Here is a 17,048-nt window from a genome sequence, read left to right on the forward strand (position 1 = left end):
TTTTAGTATACAATTTCAGAAAATAGTCTTAGAATCTGTTTAGAAAAATGCATTAAAATTTAGAAGTTAATAACATAATTTACACATGAGTTACCTTTTTAAAGAAATCCTTCACTTAATGCTAAAATTCGATTAATAAGATCAGAAAATAAACAATTAGGGTATCTATACCCAAAGAGCATTTACTGTAAACTCGAATACTATGTCTAAAAAAAATGAATAATAAAAGACCTCCCGTTATCTTCGGAGAGCTAATCTTTCATTGCCCTCAATTGCTTTAATGCCATAATGCTATTGTGATAAATTAGGCTTTATTTGTATATCCTTACAAAGGGCAAACAAAGGAGTTTTCACAGTTATAGTTGGCTATCTGTACAGGTTATCTCAGCCTTGACTCTGACTAGTGGGCTGACTCTCTTCTACGGCAGGTTTTCCGTGTTGTTGGGCTGGTTTATTGCGTCCGGATCTGTTGCGCTTGTTTGGTCGACCGCCAGCACCTGGTTGTTGTTGCTGCTGCTGCTGACGGTGTTGGGGATGGGGCTTAGCTCCTCCGCCCTCCCAGAAATCAGTGGATGTATTTGGCTTTTGTAGGCTATATAAATAATATTGCATTAAGGGAATGTTGCATTTGGGATTCTCGTTAAGCTTACCCCTCTATACTATCCGGCAGCTCGTCCAGGCTCATAAGGATGTGTAAGGTGGGTATCTGGCGGTTGACAATAATCTCCTCGAGCCCTTCCATCTGGGGCTTCCAGTGCTCTTCCACACTATATTAAACTCACTATAATAGTTATGACACCTTCGCTATGTTTATGAGAACCTCACCTGGTGTAAGCCATGCGTGTCACCTGGTAGACAGGGTGACTTCGCTTGAGCACCTCTGCACAGGATATGGTCTTTACCACTCCGCCGCCAGATCCGCTCCAAACCACGCATCTGTGTTCGCCCTTGTTTAGCGCTGCCTGAGCATACTCAATAACATTGCCAATTTTCGTCCCGCCTTTTACCTTTAAATACGAAACTCGCTTAGGAGAAGGCTCGAAGAACTAGATTTCAGTACTTACATGCATCCAAAGAAAGTCCTTTTGGGACTTTGGCATGCAGTCCTCGAATGGCAAATCGCTTTTGCTAAGCTCTTTTTCCACATTCTCGGCCTTGCGGTAGTGCATCATACTGAGGCCGTCCGTTAAAATCTGCAAATAAAATTGTTTTACTCTATCAGAAATATAATCACTGCGAAGCCCTTCAGCAATAACCTTGAACCTATAATGGGAGAAAAAGACCCCGGAGCTCCAGAATCTCAAGAACCAACTTAACAACCAACCACTCGTCGTTAACTGTCCGGAGCAGCTATTGCCTTGGCACAGTCCGTGCAAATTGAATAATTGCTTGGTTTATGAGCCGAGAGAGCAGGGCGGTATGGAAGAAAACAAGCTGCAAATGGTGTAAGCAGCCAGGTCTTTTGGCCGGCTATGTAACCTACACTTTCCTGATCTCAATATCCAATAGAATGCATATCTAACTTTTCAATTCATAGAAATGTTTAGTCATTTTTGAATACAATAATCCAAAAAGCAGTTAACTATATTTATTAAATATTGATAATATTTTATATTATATCCATTCTTGTTTAAACTAAATGCAATTTATAATTTATTTTTCAACTTTAAGTCAATAAAATTGAAATAAATTGGTTAAATACAATTTTCATTTTGCTAAGAAGTAAGACAAACCCTTTGCCAAAACCTTGACAGTCTTTGCTCTGACTTAATGCACTTTGGAGAGGAGTTCAAGTAAAAGTCAATAAAAAACCATTTCTACAGCAATTAAATGAGCGCGGATGCAGGAGCGTTTTCGCAGCGTTTTCCCATTAAATAAAGCCCTGCTAGTGTCGGCCACTAGACAACGGGCTGCGGACTGAGGGCTAAAGAATGGAGGTCACCGAGGGATGATAACCACAGAAGCATGATGCCACTTGTTGAAGCTGAGGCCGAACAACATTTTAGTGCCTGGGGTGGTAGCTGCAGCTGAATTCGACAGCAGCAATGAAAGTTTATTAATGAACTTTCATCCAGCAACAAAAAAAAAAAAAAGAAAACGAAGGAGGAATCAGATGATGATTGTGTGGGATGATGATGGCAAGAACATGGAGCCACGTGTCCCAGACAATTCTATGGCCCAATGCAGCCGGAACGAAAGGAGCCCGAGTTGAAAAAGGAAAACGGGCAGGAATTTTCCGAGAGGAATGCGTTGAAATTCCTTCTATTTCTGCTCCCGGTTGGGCTACCCTTCCCGCCATCGTCGTCGTCGTCATCTCCATCGTCATAATCACTTGGTATAGCCACCATTCCTATCAAGTACGTCCTGAACAATAATTCAATTTGGTGCGGAAGTTATTAATAAAACGGTTCGCACCCCCGGCGAGGATAAGTGGGAAGTCGTGGGAAGCTGTCCTGTCAATGTAAATTGTTGGATGTTTATGACAACACGTACTTTGAATTAACTCACCCATCGCCAAATTGAGTTTTATTTTAAGATCAAAATTAGGTTTGCTAAGCATTTAACATTTAACAACTCAAAACTTAATTTTATATGCGTATACGCAATATCAAGCATACGCAACGTTGCAGCCTCACATGGGCAATGGTAGATATTTAATTCCTCACTCCCCTATCCTTGGCTTTGCATATCTTCACGCACAACGGAAGAGGATTGGTAGTCACCCACTCCTCCGCTCACAGCCATGAATGAAGCGTCGCAAAAATTCCATTTATTTGCCATTTCAATCGCACCAACCATCAGCCATCAACCACCAAGTACCAAGCGCCATCACCATCACCCCATCCCGGCTCCAGCCCACTGAAGTATGCATTCATTAGACATGCCAAGGCAGCCGAGGGAGAAGCCGCAGCAGCCGCGACCGAGCTTAGCTTTTGGCCAGACCGCAGAGCAAGGATCAGTTTGGTTTCGCAAGTCGTGGCCAACGGTTCGTTGTCTCGGACTCGGAATACAAATCAACCACCGGAGTTCTCTTAGCTTCAAGTAAGTGCCACGGATCCGGTAATAACCCATTGGCAATTAGTGGACTATTTGTGAATTGTATATCTTACATGGCCGTTAAAAATGCCCAAAGGAACCGCAGTTTAATTACAAACAAAAATTGTGTTTATGCAAACTACCAGCGAATAAATCGGGCAAAATTAAGGAACAAAACAATGTTCAACCCACGCACAACATCCGAAGAAATAAATATCAAACAGCCTCCATATAAATACATCAAGTTCAATGTAAAATTTAATAGTCGGGTTTATAAAAAGCCACAAATAAAACTTCGAACACAGCGGGGATAAATCAGACCCAATAAATAAAAAAGGAAATAGTTTATTTTTGCCAAGGAATTGTAGTGGATTGCTTAACTAAACTAAAAATACCAAAACAGGAATATAAATGAAAATATTTTCAATTTGTGCTATTATATCCGGGATAATTTTGATGTTTTTTTAGATCGATTTAATTGATCGTTTAATGGGTATTGAAAATTTTTTAAAAATAATACAGAGCCGAGAAACTACAACTGCGACTACTAAGCGACATTGCAAAAAGTTTCTTAAAGTCCTAATCTCTTAAAATATAAACTTTTTAATTTGGCTGGCTAACAATTAACAAAATAGTTATTTAAACCAAAAGACCCCCATTTTGTATATGTTTTTTAAAATTAAAACGAAGGTATGACACAGTAAAAAGATAAGCCTTAAAAACGTATGCGACAATATTAATCTTATAATTTTGTTAAGTAAAATTATCAAATAAAGTCCTCTTTATTTGTCATTTTCGAATGATTTTATAACTTTTATATCTCAAAACTTAAGTAATATATAAAAATGGCAAATATATTTAGTTTCTAAAAAACTTCTCGCACACATTATCAAATTTGTGCATTTTCATATTGAAATATTTTTGTTATATTAAAATCGCCCACTTCGCTGATTCATTGAAAAATTTTCCAACTTTTAATACTAAAGCCCAGCGTGGGGGTAAACGAAAAAATTCGAAAACAGGCAGGAAAACGATTTGGGGAAGCGACCAAAGATGGATAGCACCGAATTTCGAAAACGTGGCATGGAAATGGTGGAGTACATCTGCAACTATCTGGAGACTCTGAATGAACGCCGAGTCACGCCCAGCGTGGAACCGGGATATCTGCGGCATCTGCTGCCAAGTAAGGCGAACACTCTCGAAATTGGTTTAGATTCTTCCTCAACTCCCCACTCGCTTAGCTGAGGCACCACAGGAGCCAGAAGACTGGGACCAGATTATGCGAGATGTCGAGGATAAGATCATGCCCGGCGTGACGCACTGGCAGCATCCGCGCTTCCATGCCTATTTTCCGGCGGGCAACTCGTTCCCCTCAATTCTGGGCGACATGTTGGGTGACGGAATCGGATGCATCGGCTTTTCCTGGGCAGCCAGTCCCGCGTGCACCGAGCTGGAAACGATTGTGCTTGATTGGCTGGGCAAGGCCATTGGCTTGCCGGATCACTTTCTCGCCCTCAAGGAGGGCAGCACTGGCGGAGGAGTCATCCAGGTAGCATCTAAACCACTAAACCACCACGATTAATAATAAGAAGACTTTAACTTTCAACTTATTTTCCATTGTCTTCTAATGTGTTTTGTGGGCCTAAAGACTTCCGCATCGGAGTGCGTGCTAGTCACGATGCTGGCTGCCAGGGCACAGGCCCTTAAGAGGCTCAAGGCGCAGCATCCGTTTGTAGAAGAAGGCCACCTCTTGTCCAAGCTGATGGCCTACTGCTCCAAAGAGGCGCACAGCTGCGTGGAGAAGGCGGCCATGATCTGCTTCGTGAAACTGCGTATCCTTGAGCCTGACGAAGACGCCAGTCTGCGCGGTCAGACCATCTACGAGGCCATGGAGGAAGACGAGCTGCAGGGCTTAGTGCCGTTCTTTGTCTCCACCACGCTGGGCACTACAGGCTCATGTGCGTTTGACAATCTGCCGGAGATTGGCAAGCAGCTGCAGCGCTTCCCGGGCGTCTGGCTGCATGTAGATGCCGCCTATGCCGGCAACAGCTTTATCTGCCCCGAGCTGAAGCCCCTCCTAAAGGTGAGTGGGTTTCCCAGAGCCCAACCAACCTGATTCCAACCCATTCACAGGGCATCGAATACGCCGACTCATTCAACACGAATCCCAACAAATGGCTGCTGACCAACTTCGATTGCTCGACGCTGTGGGTGCGGGACCGCATCCGCCTGACATCAGCCCTGGTGGTGGATCCGTTGTACCTGAAGCACGGCTACTCGGATGCGGCCATCGACTATCGTCATTGGGGAGTTCCACTCAGCCGTCGTTTTCGTTCGTTGAAGCTGTGGTATGTAGCATGTGCCATATGGGGACCGAAAGGCCCTCGACAGCCAAGTGCGAATGGGTCTGTTGACTATTGTCGAAAAGTGAATAGTTTTTGGATTGGCCTGGAGTGGCGTTAAGTATGTTGACTTGTTCGACTGAAGTATGCCCTCGCGGTATTTGCTTGCGATTTAGTTGTAAATACCAGGTTTTCTAAACCCCATGAACGCTGGATCTATCCCTCAGATGAGAAGAGTCCACAACGAAATATGACATGACATGACGAGCAAACATGGTCATTGCTAATTGTTCTCACCCAAAAGAATCTAGCAAGCTTAAGCACTTAAGAACGCTGAATACTATTTCCCAAAATGCTGAACGAAGAACGTATTTATAGGTTCGTGCTGCGATCTTATGGGATTTCCGGGCTGCAGCACTACATACGTCACCATATCAAGCTGGCCAAGCGATTTGAAGAGCTGGTGCTCAAAGATAAACGCTTCGAGATCTGTAACCAAGTCAAGGTGAGTTACATTTGCTTTCGTTTCGTTTCTTTTCTCTTTCATTTCCCATTATTTTCGATTGATTTGATTTCTTCCAGTAATTAATCATGCTTAAAGTTCAAAGCTCTTTTGTGCACCCCACTGAAATGTGTGGGATTTTCATTGAGGCAAGTTGTGGGTGTGTGGGTCTATTATTTTCGGACCAAGGGCCGACCAATTCCATGTGGGGCTCAGCTATAATTGGGAAATTGATTGGCGAGTAACGCAAGTATCGGTGCCTAAACTCTGTCAGGGAGCCTTGGCCACGAAGACGTGAACTTGTTCACACCCGCCTGGCAAGTGAGGCAAACGTGCGCAACTACACGCCAAATTCCGCAAAGAAACTGGCGCAAAAAATTGATTTCTTTTTCGCTTTGGCAATAGAAGTGTTTTGGCATAATTGCCATACAAAATCATTTAGAGACAGGCACAAGTGATTCATCGAGTCAGCGACTGACATCTGTTTCGAACTCGCTGAGCGTAAGCGTGCCCAATCGAATTAAGTGATCGATTCGGTAGCGGATCTACAGATGTTCATGCTCTGATGAGAACCGTTTTTTTGTTACAATTAAAAATTTCATCGTAAACAAGAATAAGTTTATAAAAAAACATTACACGGGGGCTGAACATACATCAGGTTATCAGGGTTTTGACTTGCCCTCCCCCATTTAATCATTTTAATCTCTCATAAAGTGTTTATTTGACAAACTTTTCATTCGCTTAGCTCAGTAAACTTCACACCAAAGGGTTTAGTTAGAAAATGATGTTTACGAATAGAAAATTGTGGAATATACAGGGAAATCCAATAAGAGAATCAGTTCGAAAAGTGATTTTTTGAGATTTTATAAAGTTTATTCCAATGGTTGAAATCCAATCGATTGTCTTTTTGAAATGATCTTTCAATAAAAAACCTTTTTATTTTTCTTAAAACCATCTACTAATAATATGAAGAACAGAAAATAAAAGTTAAATTTTTGTATTAGCTGGGCCTGGTCTGCTTCCGTCTGAAGGGTACCGATAAGCTGAACGAAAAGCTGCTTAGCATAATCAACGAGTCCGGGAAACTGCACATGGTACCGGCCAGCGTGGGTGAACGCTACATCATCCGGTTTTGTGCGGTTGCCCAGAATGCAACCGCCGAGGACATCGACTACGCCTGGGACATTATCGTGGACTTTGCCAACGAACTGCTGGAGAAGGAGCAACACGACGAGCTGTCCGAGATTATGAACCGGAAGAAGCAGGACACGCTGGCTCAGAAGCGCTCCTTCTTCGTGCGTATGGTTAGTGACCCGAAGATCTACAATCCGGCTATCAACAAGGCAGGCACACCCAAGCTATCAATGGAGCTACCATCGCCGGTGGTAAGTCGCGGCAGTGCCCCTATTATACGGACTCAAAGTTCGGTGGATCACAACTCGTGGATATCCTGGCCACTGGCCTTCCTCTTCAACAGCATCAACGAGGAGAAGGGCAGCAATGTCTCGTTGCGGTGAGTCAAGTTCAGAGAAATACGCTGCGTCAAGAAAGTCAATAGAAAATCTCTCAGAAAAATAGATTCACATATATTTTATCTTTTGCTTTTCCGCTTGTAGGTTAGCAAATAAAGATTGTTAGAAAAATCACAAAAAAATGTAATCAATAAACACAAAACCTTCTTTTACAGCTTCCGACATCTGGACACGAACGTAAGACCCTCGTCGTCACGTCGAAATTCCGGAGCAGGATCCTCACCTTCTCCAGAAAACGAGTTGGAGTATGTGAATGTCCAGCAGCAGCAACTGGAGCAGCGATCCCCACGACGATCGCCCATGGTTGTGCGCAAGTCATCGGCCACACGGGATAATCCCAACTAATAAATATCCACTCAGTTTATGAAAACACACTACTATAATGCAGTATTAGCGCTTCCTTAAGCCGGGCGCCTAGTTGAATTCTAGACCAATCTACAATGCGGTGGGACACCAAACAAAGGGCTTCTCACGATCTCCCATATAATATTTATGCTATAAGTTCCCTGGTGGCAATATCAAACGAATAACTTTCTTGTTTAGCAAATGCAATAAATATTATTTCAAAATATTATATTTGGGTCTTGGAAGTGGGGAAAGCAAATTGTGTAACAGACTTCACATTTCATTTTTGTCAAAATTTGATTACCAAAAAATCATTTGAATTTGTTTTGTTTGTTAGCCTCTCTAGTAACACCTCTTTTTCTCACGCTGTCACCCAAGATCATGCGTTCTCCTCTTATTTGCAATGACATATGTTCGAGAGATCAATATGTTGGATCAACTTTGAAAACTAAAATATGCATATGTACTGACACATGGTAAACAGAAATATCCTGTGATTTCTTTGCTTTCTTAACCAAGGTAAACAAACGGAAACGAAATCATCTCGCTGATGCCATTGATATGACGTAGGATCACTGTTGATCGTCATGAAATGGGAAATGGAAATGGATATAATTAATGTGTACCGGCGCGGACTCCAAATGGATTATGACTCAACGGAGAACGGAGATCATATATATTTCGAACCATATCAAGATAAAGAATGTGTGCCTTCGGGAAGGGGAGCTGTGCTTCTAGGAAAACTGCTCATCTTCCATTTTTTATTGGTCTCCTTCAAGTCCAGATTTCGACCGAACATTCTAACCAACTGATTCAAATAGGCCTCCTTCTCGTTTCTTGAATAGTGGTCAAGTTGCCCTTTTTTCATGTCCCAATTCAGATACCTGGGAGCCACCAGTTCTAGATCCAAGTTAGATGCCTCTTTGTTTTTCTGTTTCTCCGCTCGACTAGATTTAGGCATATCACTGATTGTTTTATCAAATAAATTACTTTGAGCACTATACATACGAAAATTGATCGGACCCTAAATCAGCAGTGTTTTCCTTCTTAGAAGCCTGTGGCGTATCTGCAGATTTTTGGTTTACTGATGGTTCTGATGCAGTTCGAGTTTCAAGCGCTGCCAGGCGCATATTGGAGTGATGTTTGAAGTGCGGACTCGTCTTCTCAATCATTCGTTGCAAAATTTCATCGTAGGATTGAGCTGACTTCACTGGTTCCTTAGCCTTTGGAGTTAGTTGGACCTGGCTATGATATTCTGGTTGATCCTGTCTGGTAGATTCTTGTTGCAACTGTTCCAACCGCCGCTTCATGGCCAACAGTTGTTGCTCTTGTTCATTCAGCTTGGACTTCGACTTCGACACCTTGGTGATTTTGGCTTCCGCCTGCTCCAAGTTGGGTGACAAAAAGCCTCGTTGAATTCTTGTATTGGTGGCCTTTTTTATTTCTTGTACTTCCTTGGGTTTTATATTCACTATGGCATCTTTGGGTTTTGACTGATCCCTTTTATCCCTCTCTATACGCTGCATCAGTGCGTCCAGATTGGGCTTGATTTTTGAAGTATCTTCAAAGTTGCTGGGCAGAAATCCTCGGTCTCTAAGGTAGGCAACGGGGGCCTCCCAGTTCCTTATCAGACTCCGCACGACCTCATTATAAGCTTGTAATGGATCATCAGAAGGCTTTGTCCCTTTTCCTGACTTGGCACTCGCCTTAAAAGCCACATTCACTATTATAAACCTAGACCATTAGAATATCTTAGAGATGTATAAGAAAACTTCCCAATTCACAAGTTACCAGATTAACAGCCTCATTTTAGAGCAGAGAAATTGTTATTTTTAAAATATAAGTCAAATTGAACTATAGGGTTCGGCTATAGAGATTTTCTAATGAGAACAACTAACAACCAACCCGTCTCATTGTGACCCACAAAAGCAGATTCCTTACACCAACATTGTGAAATTCAAATTAAAAGCCGGTTCTATCGAGCTACTTCTCCCAATAAACCCAATTATATGCTTCTGACGCCCATAAAATTAAAGTATCATTTAACAAAATCTTTGACACCTCCCTCAAAATAAATCAACAAAGCAAAGCCGAACCTATAAAATTAGCATGCCTGGTATCAGTCAGAATGAATGAAATGCCGAAGGTATGATTTGGCCAAATCCAAAACAAACGAAATTGCCAAAATAAACGAAAATAGAAGAGACCCAGACCGATATCCGTCAGCTGTTGTCAAGCGCGTGCACCATCGAAAATAAAAATGCAAATTTCAAAAACTACAGGCAGCGCTCGTAGAGTCGAAGGTCCACAAATCAACCTTCCCTAACCATTTATTTCGTTGGCTTGTTTAAACAGCGTAAATTATTTCACACAAACTCAAACTTCAGAGTTAACACTTGAAGTTTAAAAACCGCAAATGTAGATCAAGATGGTTAAAATGTTTTATGATCAAAGATATAGCTTTCTTATACAACTTCACATATATCCATTTAGGTTACTTTCTAAAAGAGATGTTAGTTTAAATTGCAATTAACATAAGTTTCAATTTAGTTTTGAGACTAACTCATATTTCAAACCAAGTCTTTTATACATTCTATTAAATTGAAGTTAAAGATGCTCGACTGTATCGAGACATTATGGGAATTCCGTTCGGTGTTTGGCAGTGCCAACTGCCATAATTAATGGGTAGACAACAAAAGCATTAGCCGCGCTCCAAACACGCATCCCCGATCTCACGTACGTAGCCCCCATGTTTAAGCAGAAGCAGACTCAGAAGGCGGATGGAGTCGGTGGATGATGGCGATGGCCCTCGAGCATCTTGAAGTGTGACCGCGTAAACTGAATATGATTTTATATTTAGACGCACGACGTCATCTGTGGCGGCTGGTACTGTGAATGAAAGTTCAGGCGAAACACAGGCCGAGCAAGAGGAGCTGAGAAATAAGGCAAGTCACGATGTTCGGGCGATCTCTGTCTCGCAATTACCGAAACTCGGCGCGCGGACTCTGCTCCCACCGAGAGTCTCTTCAAGGCGGCAAAGCGTGCGCCGAATGAGTCAGCCGTGTTTACTGAAGCTTGGTTAAGCCTCTTAACGGTGGTCGAAAAGGGTTTATTTCTTAACAAAACTTCTAAGGTTTTAGCTAAAGGACATGAATATAAAAGATGATCAGGTTTCTGTTTAGGTTTAGAAATGGAAGCCAAGCTCAGCATTTAAAGGCAATCCCTTATTGATTCTTTAGTTAAGTTATAAAATCTGTACTTGAAGATGTTCTGCTTTAAGAAATTTGAAGCAAAAAACTGAAAAGCAACTAGTTTTCCGGCTATTATGTATGTTATGTTATAGTACGTTTCTGACACGCTTGACTGGTTGCTAGTTGTCTTTTCAATATTTTGGATTCCTGCATAGTTTTTACAGTCCTACCATATTTAAAATCTTTAATGATGAAAAGCCATTTTATTGACTTTTTATTTAGATCAAATTATAAAATTTAATTCGGAATGATCTTTCCTAACATAAAGCATTAGCATTTGCAAAGATAAAACCGATCAATAAGAAAAGGCTTGAGCCTTGATATACTAGCACATGGACTATGAAGCCTGATTGATTGGTGGGTGAGCATGGCTAATGTTAGATCATTACAGGGCAGAGTTAGATAAGCACTTGTTGGCAATTAGCACCCAACCAAATTACGGGGGACCTCCAGTCGACTCTCACAACAAGCCTATTCATTCATACGTGGTTGCCCACCCACACCTATTATCTTCCAAGTTCCTACACCGCGCAACCTAAGCAAATCGTTGAAATTCATTTTGCAACGTTTGTTTATTTTGATATTTGTGTTTTTCTGTTTCACCTGGCAGGAGATTCCATGAAACAATGGGGGGTGTTCTTCACAGCTACGTCATGAGTTCGGCCTGTTGCCAGGGATTGGTCATTAGTACATTCCAATTTCCGTTAACGGATTTGGTCAATGTTTGGACAATTGTTTGCCACTTTTTCCTGAGTACTTGAAGTGATTCCCCCAATAGTTGCTGCCAAAGACATAAGCCACGGAAAGTTTTGGTAATTCTACAAGAGATTAGAAGAACAAGTTTCTTTTCATCTTTTCAAAACTCTGCGCACACTTTAGACACGTTCCGGATTTAGAAGAAGTCGGAAATTTTCTAAAAGTCCCAAAAGTTCCCCGAAAAGCGAAAGAAGAAATGTATTCAGGTTTGGCTATAATAAGGCCGGGGAACACGTTCAAAATCAATTTAAATGTCATTAAAATTAACTGTGGAGCTGGGAAAGAGATCATTTGTAGTTAAAATCAAGATTGGATCCCAATTACAGGTGACCCTCGAAGAGAGAAACTAAAGGTATTAGAAGATCAATGCTTCTCGGGTAGTGTATCTCAAAACTTAAAGTTCAGAGCCAAATATTCAATTATAATTAAGTAATTTGGACAATTTTACATAAGAAGCTATTATTAATTACTCAATCACAAAGCAAATGGCTTCCAACTCACCATGTAATTAAGCCAAATCAGAAAACCCTTGCCCACCAGGGACTTTTTCGCCAAGCAAGCTCTAATGCTCTGCCCGTTGTCGAGAGCAGAATGAGAGAATCGGCCATAATGACCAAAGCGGGTTTCCCAGCCAAACGAAGTCCGAGTCTCCGGGCTAGTAACTTGAGTGTGATCACGAGACAATCAACGTCAGTACGAGCACCTAACACGGCACAGGTGTAGGGTATACGGAGGGGATATAGCCGCGAAAAGAGAGGAGCCGAGAGTACCCGATCTTGCGATCGGCGGAAAGGCCTGTCTGCCATATAAAAACGATTGCAGCGCAGTGGCCAAGACATTCGCGTCAAGGAAGCTGAGCTGCAACGAGCGAGCGATACGTGTTAGCCGTGATTTACTAGTGATCGTGATATATAGTGTGTGCTGTGCTAGACCCCAGGAGTTAGCCAATAAAGATAAAGTACCAACGGACACGTATTATAAAATCCGAACATTGTTTAAGAACAAACGAAAAGTGTAAATTGAACAAAATGGATGTGGAAGAGTTTCGCAAATACGGCAAGGAAGTGATTGATTATATTTGCCAATATGGCACCAATATAGAAGAGCGTGATGTGGCGCCTACCTTGGATCCGGGTTACCTCAAAAAACTGCTACCAGGTGAGCAAGCAGAAAAGACTAAGTGTGAAAATATCAAAAACCCGGCAACAGGCAGACAAATAAATCAAAATTAATTAGTTATTTTGTGTCAAATTTAAATTACGAGAGGAATGTTTCATTAAGTCCTAATAAGGACATTTATATCAATGCCAAAAGAATTCATAATAGTAGTAGTAGATACTCCAAAGCGAATCAGATCTAAGGATCTGAAGTAGTTTTCTGGAATATCATTCTCGATTGGTATTCCTACTAAGTTTCGTTAGTCAGATCTATTTTGTTGATTGTTTCTGCTGAGGTTCATCTAAAACCAGAAGGAAAATGTTTAATTATAGCACAAGTGATAAATTGTATACACTAATTTGTTAACTATGCCCAAACAAATTAGCAATGAATCCGAAAATATTTCGCTTTGCGCAAAATAATCAAAGAAAGCCAGGCCAGAGCAACTAGCAATAAGCAACTCAACTCAATGCCTCTCAAAAACTTGTTAAATCATGTTGACTAATTGTTTCGCCCGCTGCCCGAAGAGTCATGTGAATAATGTGCGAGTGTAAACTATTCGAAAATCCCCAGCCCACGGATTCGAGTGCCCCGCAATGAGGTGTGTGGGTGGGGGCCTGGCATAATTGGGGCACACTCGGTAGCCATCTCTCCGATCTTCGATCTCCGGCTACCTCTCTGGGCTGGCAGATTGAAGAGTAGATTTCGCTGGCGAATTTCAAGCGAATTCCGCGCAGTTGGCTAAGTTAAATATTTACGCCGGAATGGACGCCGCAATCCCGAGTTCAACTAAACAAATCAATTAATTATGCATACGCAAACACACACCTTGCGTATAGACTTACTTGTTGATCTTTCTACTCACTGCCAAAAACAACAGCCGCGCCATAAATATTGCCTTTGCTGGCCCCCAAATTTATGGGTGATAAAAGAAATATCTAAGGCCCATCCCACTAATCCCCCCGACTGTCTGTTTACCTTCAGCCGATGCTCCCCAGTCCCCGGAGTCATTCAAGGACGTGCTCGAGGACTTCGAGCAGAAAATCATGCCGGGGGTGGTGCACTGGAACCACCCCAAGTTCTTTGCCTACTTCCCATCGGGCAACTCCTTTCCCTCGGTCCTGGGTGATATGCTGAGCAGTGCTATTGGATCCATTGGCTTTAGCTGGGCCAGTTGTCCGGCAGCTGCCGAGCTTGAGACGATCGTGATGAACTGGTACGCCAAGGCCCTTGGCCTGCCCAAGGCCTTTGTTTCGGATGCGCCAGGCAGCACGGGCGGAGGTGCACTACAAGGATCTGCCTCTGAATGTGTGCTCGTCTCACTAATCACAGCCCGTGCCCGGGCCATCAGTGAACTGAAAGGACAGACCACTGTCCACGACAGCGTCTTCCTGCCCAGCCTGATCGCATATGCCAGTCGTGAGGCACACTCCTCCGTTGAAAAGGCCACAAAAATGGCATTAGTAAAGCTCCGGATCATCGATGCCGACGAGCACGGACGTATGCGCGTCGATCTGCTGCGCCAAGCCATTCAAAACGACGTGAACGCCGGATTAACGCCCTTCTTCGTAGTGGCCACAGTAGGGACCACAGGCGGCTGCGCCTTCGATGATATCACGGAGATTGGCAAGGTTTGCCGCCAGGTGTCTAGCATTTGGCTGCACGTGGATGGCGCCTACGCAGGCAATTCCTTTATTTTACCCGAAATGCGGGTATTCTCTGCCGGCCTGGAGTACGCCGACTCCTTCAACACAAATCCAAACAAGCTGTTGTTGACGAACTTCGATGCCTCCGCACTGTGGGTGCGGGATGTGATGAACCTGAAGAGCGCTCTTAACGTCAATCCTTTGTACCTACGCCACGAACACTTGAGCGGAGTGGATTACCGCCACTACGGAATCCCTCTGAGTCGCCGTTTCCGGGCGCTTAAACTCTGGTTCGTCTTCCGAACATACGGCATTAGAGGCCTGCAGGAGTACATCCGCAATCACATGGCACTGGCCAAGAAGTTTGAGATGCTTGTACGCAAGGATGAGCGATTCGAGGTCCGGAACGATGTCCACCTCGGCCTGGTCTGCTTCAGAATGCGGTAAGTCTTACAACTAATTCTAACAACAATACCTAGTATTCATTTAAAGAAGGGCTCAGTATTTTGGAAAAGAAACATGACTTAGTTATTTCAAATTTTGTTTTTCAGAACTGGCGATGAGCCCAACCACATGCTGCTGGCCCAGATCAACCACTCGGGTAAGATGCACATGACGCCGGCCAAATTCAACGGCCGCTACGTAATTCGCTTCTGCGTTACCTACGAACACGCCTCCGAGAAGGACATCCTAGATGCTTGGAGTCAGATAAAATGCTTTGCAGAGGAAATATTGCGTGACCACCAGTTGGAATCCAGCTCCGTACCAACCACGCCGGAAGGCTCAGAACGCACCAGTTCGGAGCCAGTGGCACCAGTGGCCGGCAAGCCTCCCATCAAGAAGAAGCTTACCAGGACCAAATCTTTACGCTTCTCCTTCACGCGCAGCATTTCGAGGGAGCAGTACCAGAACCAGAGTGAACACCTCATGGACGGGTGTACACCCATTCTGGTCGTGGATCCCAAAACTCTGCAGGAGAACTTCCAAAAAGCAGCGGACGACAATGATAAGAACAACAGCAATGGCAACAGCAACAAGAACGGCAACACAAAACTCAAAGATATCTCTGACGTGGACACGGACGAGGCGAGTAACTGAGCGCCGGGCCGATGGAATTTTCGGAATTTACCTCCACTTAGTATTAATTGTCGAGCTGAAATGAGGCACGTACGTCTACCGACTAACATTGCTCAGTTTGAATTTAAGTACATTTATTTATGTATTTAGGGCCTAAGTTGTTGCTGAATATCATGTAATTTAAGCATAGACTCATTTGTAATTGATAATATTGTGTATCCACCGTAAGTTACTATCATGAACAAAAGCACTTATTTATAAACATTATCTTGGCATTTGTTATGCACATTTAAAAAAATATTGCAACCAAATATATTTCGCGAGTGTTTTTTGGGGGGTTACATTAGGAAAACGCTGAAACGCTTTGATCTGCCAACCCGCCACTTCACAACTTATTAGGTATTTGTTTTGGTTTCTTACGTTAAGTATGAATTTGTTTTTTATTTTCATTATGCAATTGTGTAATAGGTAAAAATCAAATATGAACTTTTTAACCTTATAAGGGCAACTTAAAATATTTGCAAAGACAGAAAGTATATACAACTTAGAAAACCATGGCCATTCATATTTGATAAACTGACTGGTGATCATGATAAATAACTTAAACATTTATTAGGAAACTAGTATTGGAGCTTATTATATGCATTTAAATTAAATAAGTAAGCTACAAATATTTGTTCTAAAAGCACCTATTTAAAAACACAAACGTGAACTTCTTCTTGGACATTAAATTAAGTATCTTTTTTGTGTAAAGGAAATTCCACATTTACATTTTAATAAAATAATTAGACAAAATTCTTGATTTAATATTCAACTTCTTGTAAAACATTTTTAATCAAAAATACATTAAACAGTAAAGTCTCATCATAGTATTAATATATACCGGCAAAGGTTTAGGTATTCTTCCACGTCAAATTCCACATGACTTTTTGAGGCAAAATAATTAGGGCTCTTTTAGCTGTTAAGAACCTTGGTTCTCATTATTTACATTTAAAATTTTACTTTACCAAATTAGGTTTTCACTTTTCAACGATTTAGCAATATATCCTTTTTTGGCTACATTCAGTAAGTTTTATAAAGCCAACATTTGAAAGAATAACTTAGTTTGTATAAGCGATTATTTTTGTTAAATATCAACACCGCATTCAGATTTATCAGTTTTAGTAGAAGAGATAAACAAAAACATAAATAAATACTTACAGTCAAATATGGCAAACGTTATGATATATTGCTGGCAAAGTTCACTATCGCACTGTACTCTTTCCCTTTGCCAATCCAAAGTTCACTACCTATCATGAACTCACCTTTATAAACAATAATTAAATAACTTAAACAACTTGTGCACAGCAAAATAAAAACAAACCTAACCACACGTGTGCCAATCGATATTACCGGCGTCGCAG

The 17,048-nt window shown here is 42.0% G+C and overlaps 4 protein-coding genes across 5 annotated transcripts; 2 read left to right on the forward strand and 2 right to left on the reverse strand.

Annotated features, from left to right (window-relative positions):
• Nucleotides 1-292: 292 nt before the first annotated feature.
• Nucleotides 293-17,015, reverse strand: LOC108106402 (ribonuclease P protein subunit p25-like protein). Of its 2 annotated transcripts, none has more exons than XM_017213412.2 (5): nucleotides 16,846-17,015; nucleotides 1,065-1,193; nucleotides 826-1,007; nucleotides 651-767; nucleotides 293-592 (listed from the first exon to the last, which is right to left on the reverse strand). In XM_017213412.2, exons 2-5 carry the CDS (start codon nucleotides 1,170-1,172, stop codon nucleotides 385-387), a joined length of 615 nt encoding a protein of 204 aa, XP_017068901.1. In that variant the 5' UTR covers nucleotides 1,173-1,193; nucleotides 16,846-17,015; the 3' UTR covers nucleotides 293-384. The 2 variants fall into 2 exon arrangements, with proteins under 2 accessions (XP_017068901.1, XP_017068902.1); XM_017213413.2 differs by having other exon boundaries at nucleotides 16,950-16,997.
• LOC108106393 (tyrosine decarboxylase) lies at nucleotides 2,969-7,986 on the forward strand. Its single transcript, XM_017213401.1, has 8 exons — nucleotides 2,969-3,042; nucleotides 4,023-4,219; nucleotides 4,278-4,585; nucleotides 4,685-5,119; nucleotides 5,170-5,384; nucleotides 5,757-5,883; nucleotides 6,885-7,393; nucleotides 7,568-7,986. The coding sequence occupies exons 2-8, from the start codon at nucleotides 4,090-4,092 to the stop codon at nucleotides 7,755-7,757; spliced, it is 1,914 nt and encodes a 637-aa protein (XP_017068890.1). The 5' UTR covers nucleotides 2,969-3,042; nucleotides 4,023-4,089; the 3' UTR covers nucleotides 7,758-7,986.
• Nucleotides 8,449-9,574, reverse strand: LOC108106396. Its single transcript, XM_041819820.1, is given in 3 exon segments — nucleotides 8,449-8,775; nucleotides 8,777-9,491; nucleotides 9,549-9,574. Coding segments are annotated over 3 exon segments (1,059 nt in total). The 5' UTR covers nucleotides 9,566-9,574.
• On the forward strand, nucleotides 12,611-15,956 carry LOC108106394 (aromatic-L-amino-acid decarboxylase). Its single transcript, XM_017213402.1, has 3 exons — nucleotides 12,611-12,922; nucleotides 13,907-15,011; nucleotides 15,120-15,956. Exons 1-3 carry the CDS (start codon nucleotides 12,793-12,795, stop codon nucleotides 15,664-15,666), a joined length of 1,782 nt encoding a protein of 593 aa, XP_017068891.1. The 5' UTR covers nucleotides 12,611-12,792; the 3' UTR covers nucleotides 15,667-15,956.
• Nucleotides 17,016-17,048: the final 33 nt, after the last annotated feature.

This window comes from Drosophila eugracilis, unplaced genomic scaffold, assembly GCF_018153835.1.
Source record: "Drosophila eugracilis isolate 14026-0451.02 unplaced genomic scaffold, ASM1815383v1 contig_1765, whole genome shotgun sequence".
NCBI lineage: Eukaryota > Metazoa > Arthropoda > Insecta > Diptera > Drosophilidae > Drosophila > Drosophila eugracilis.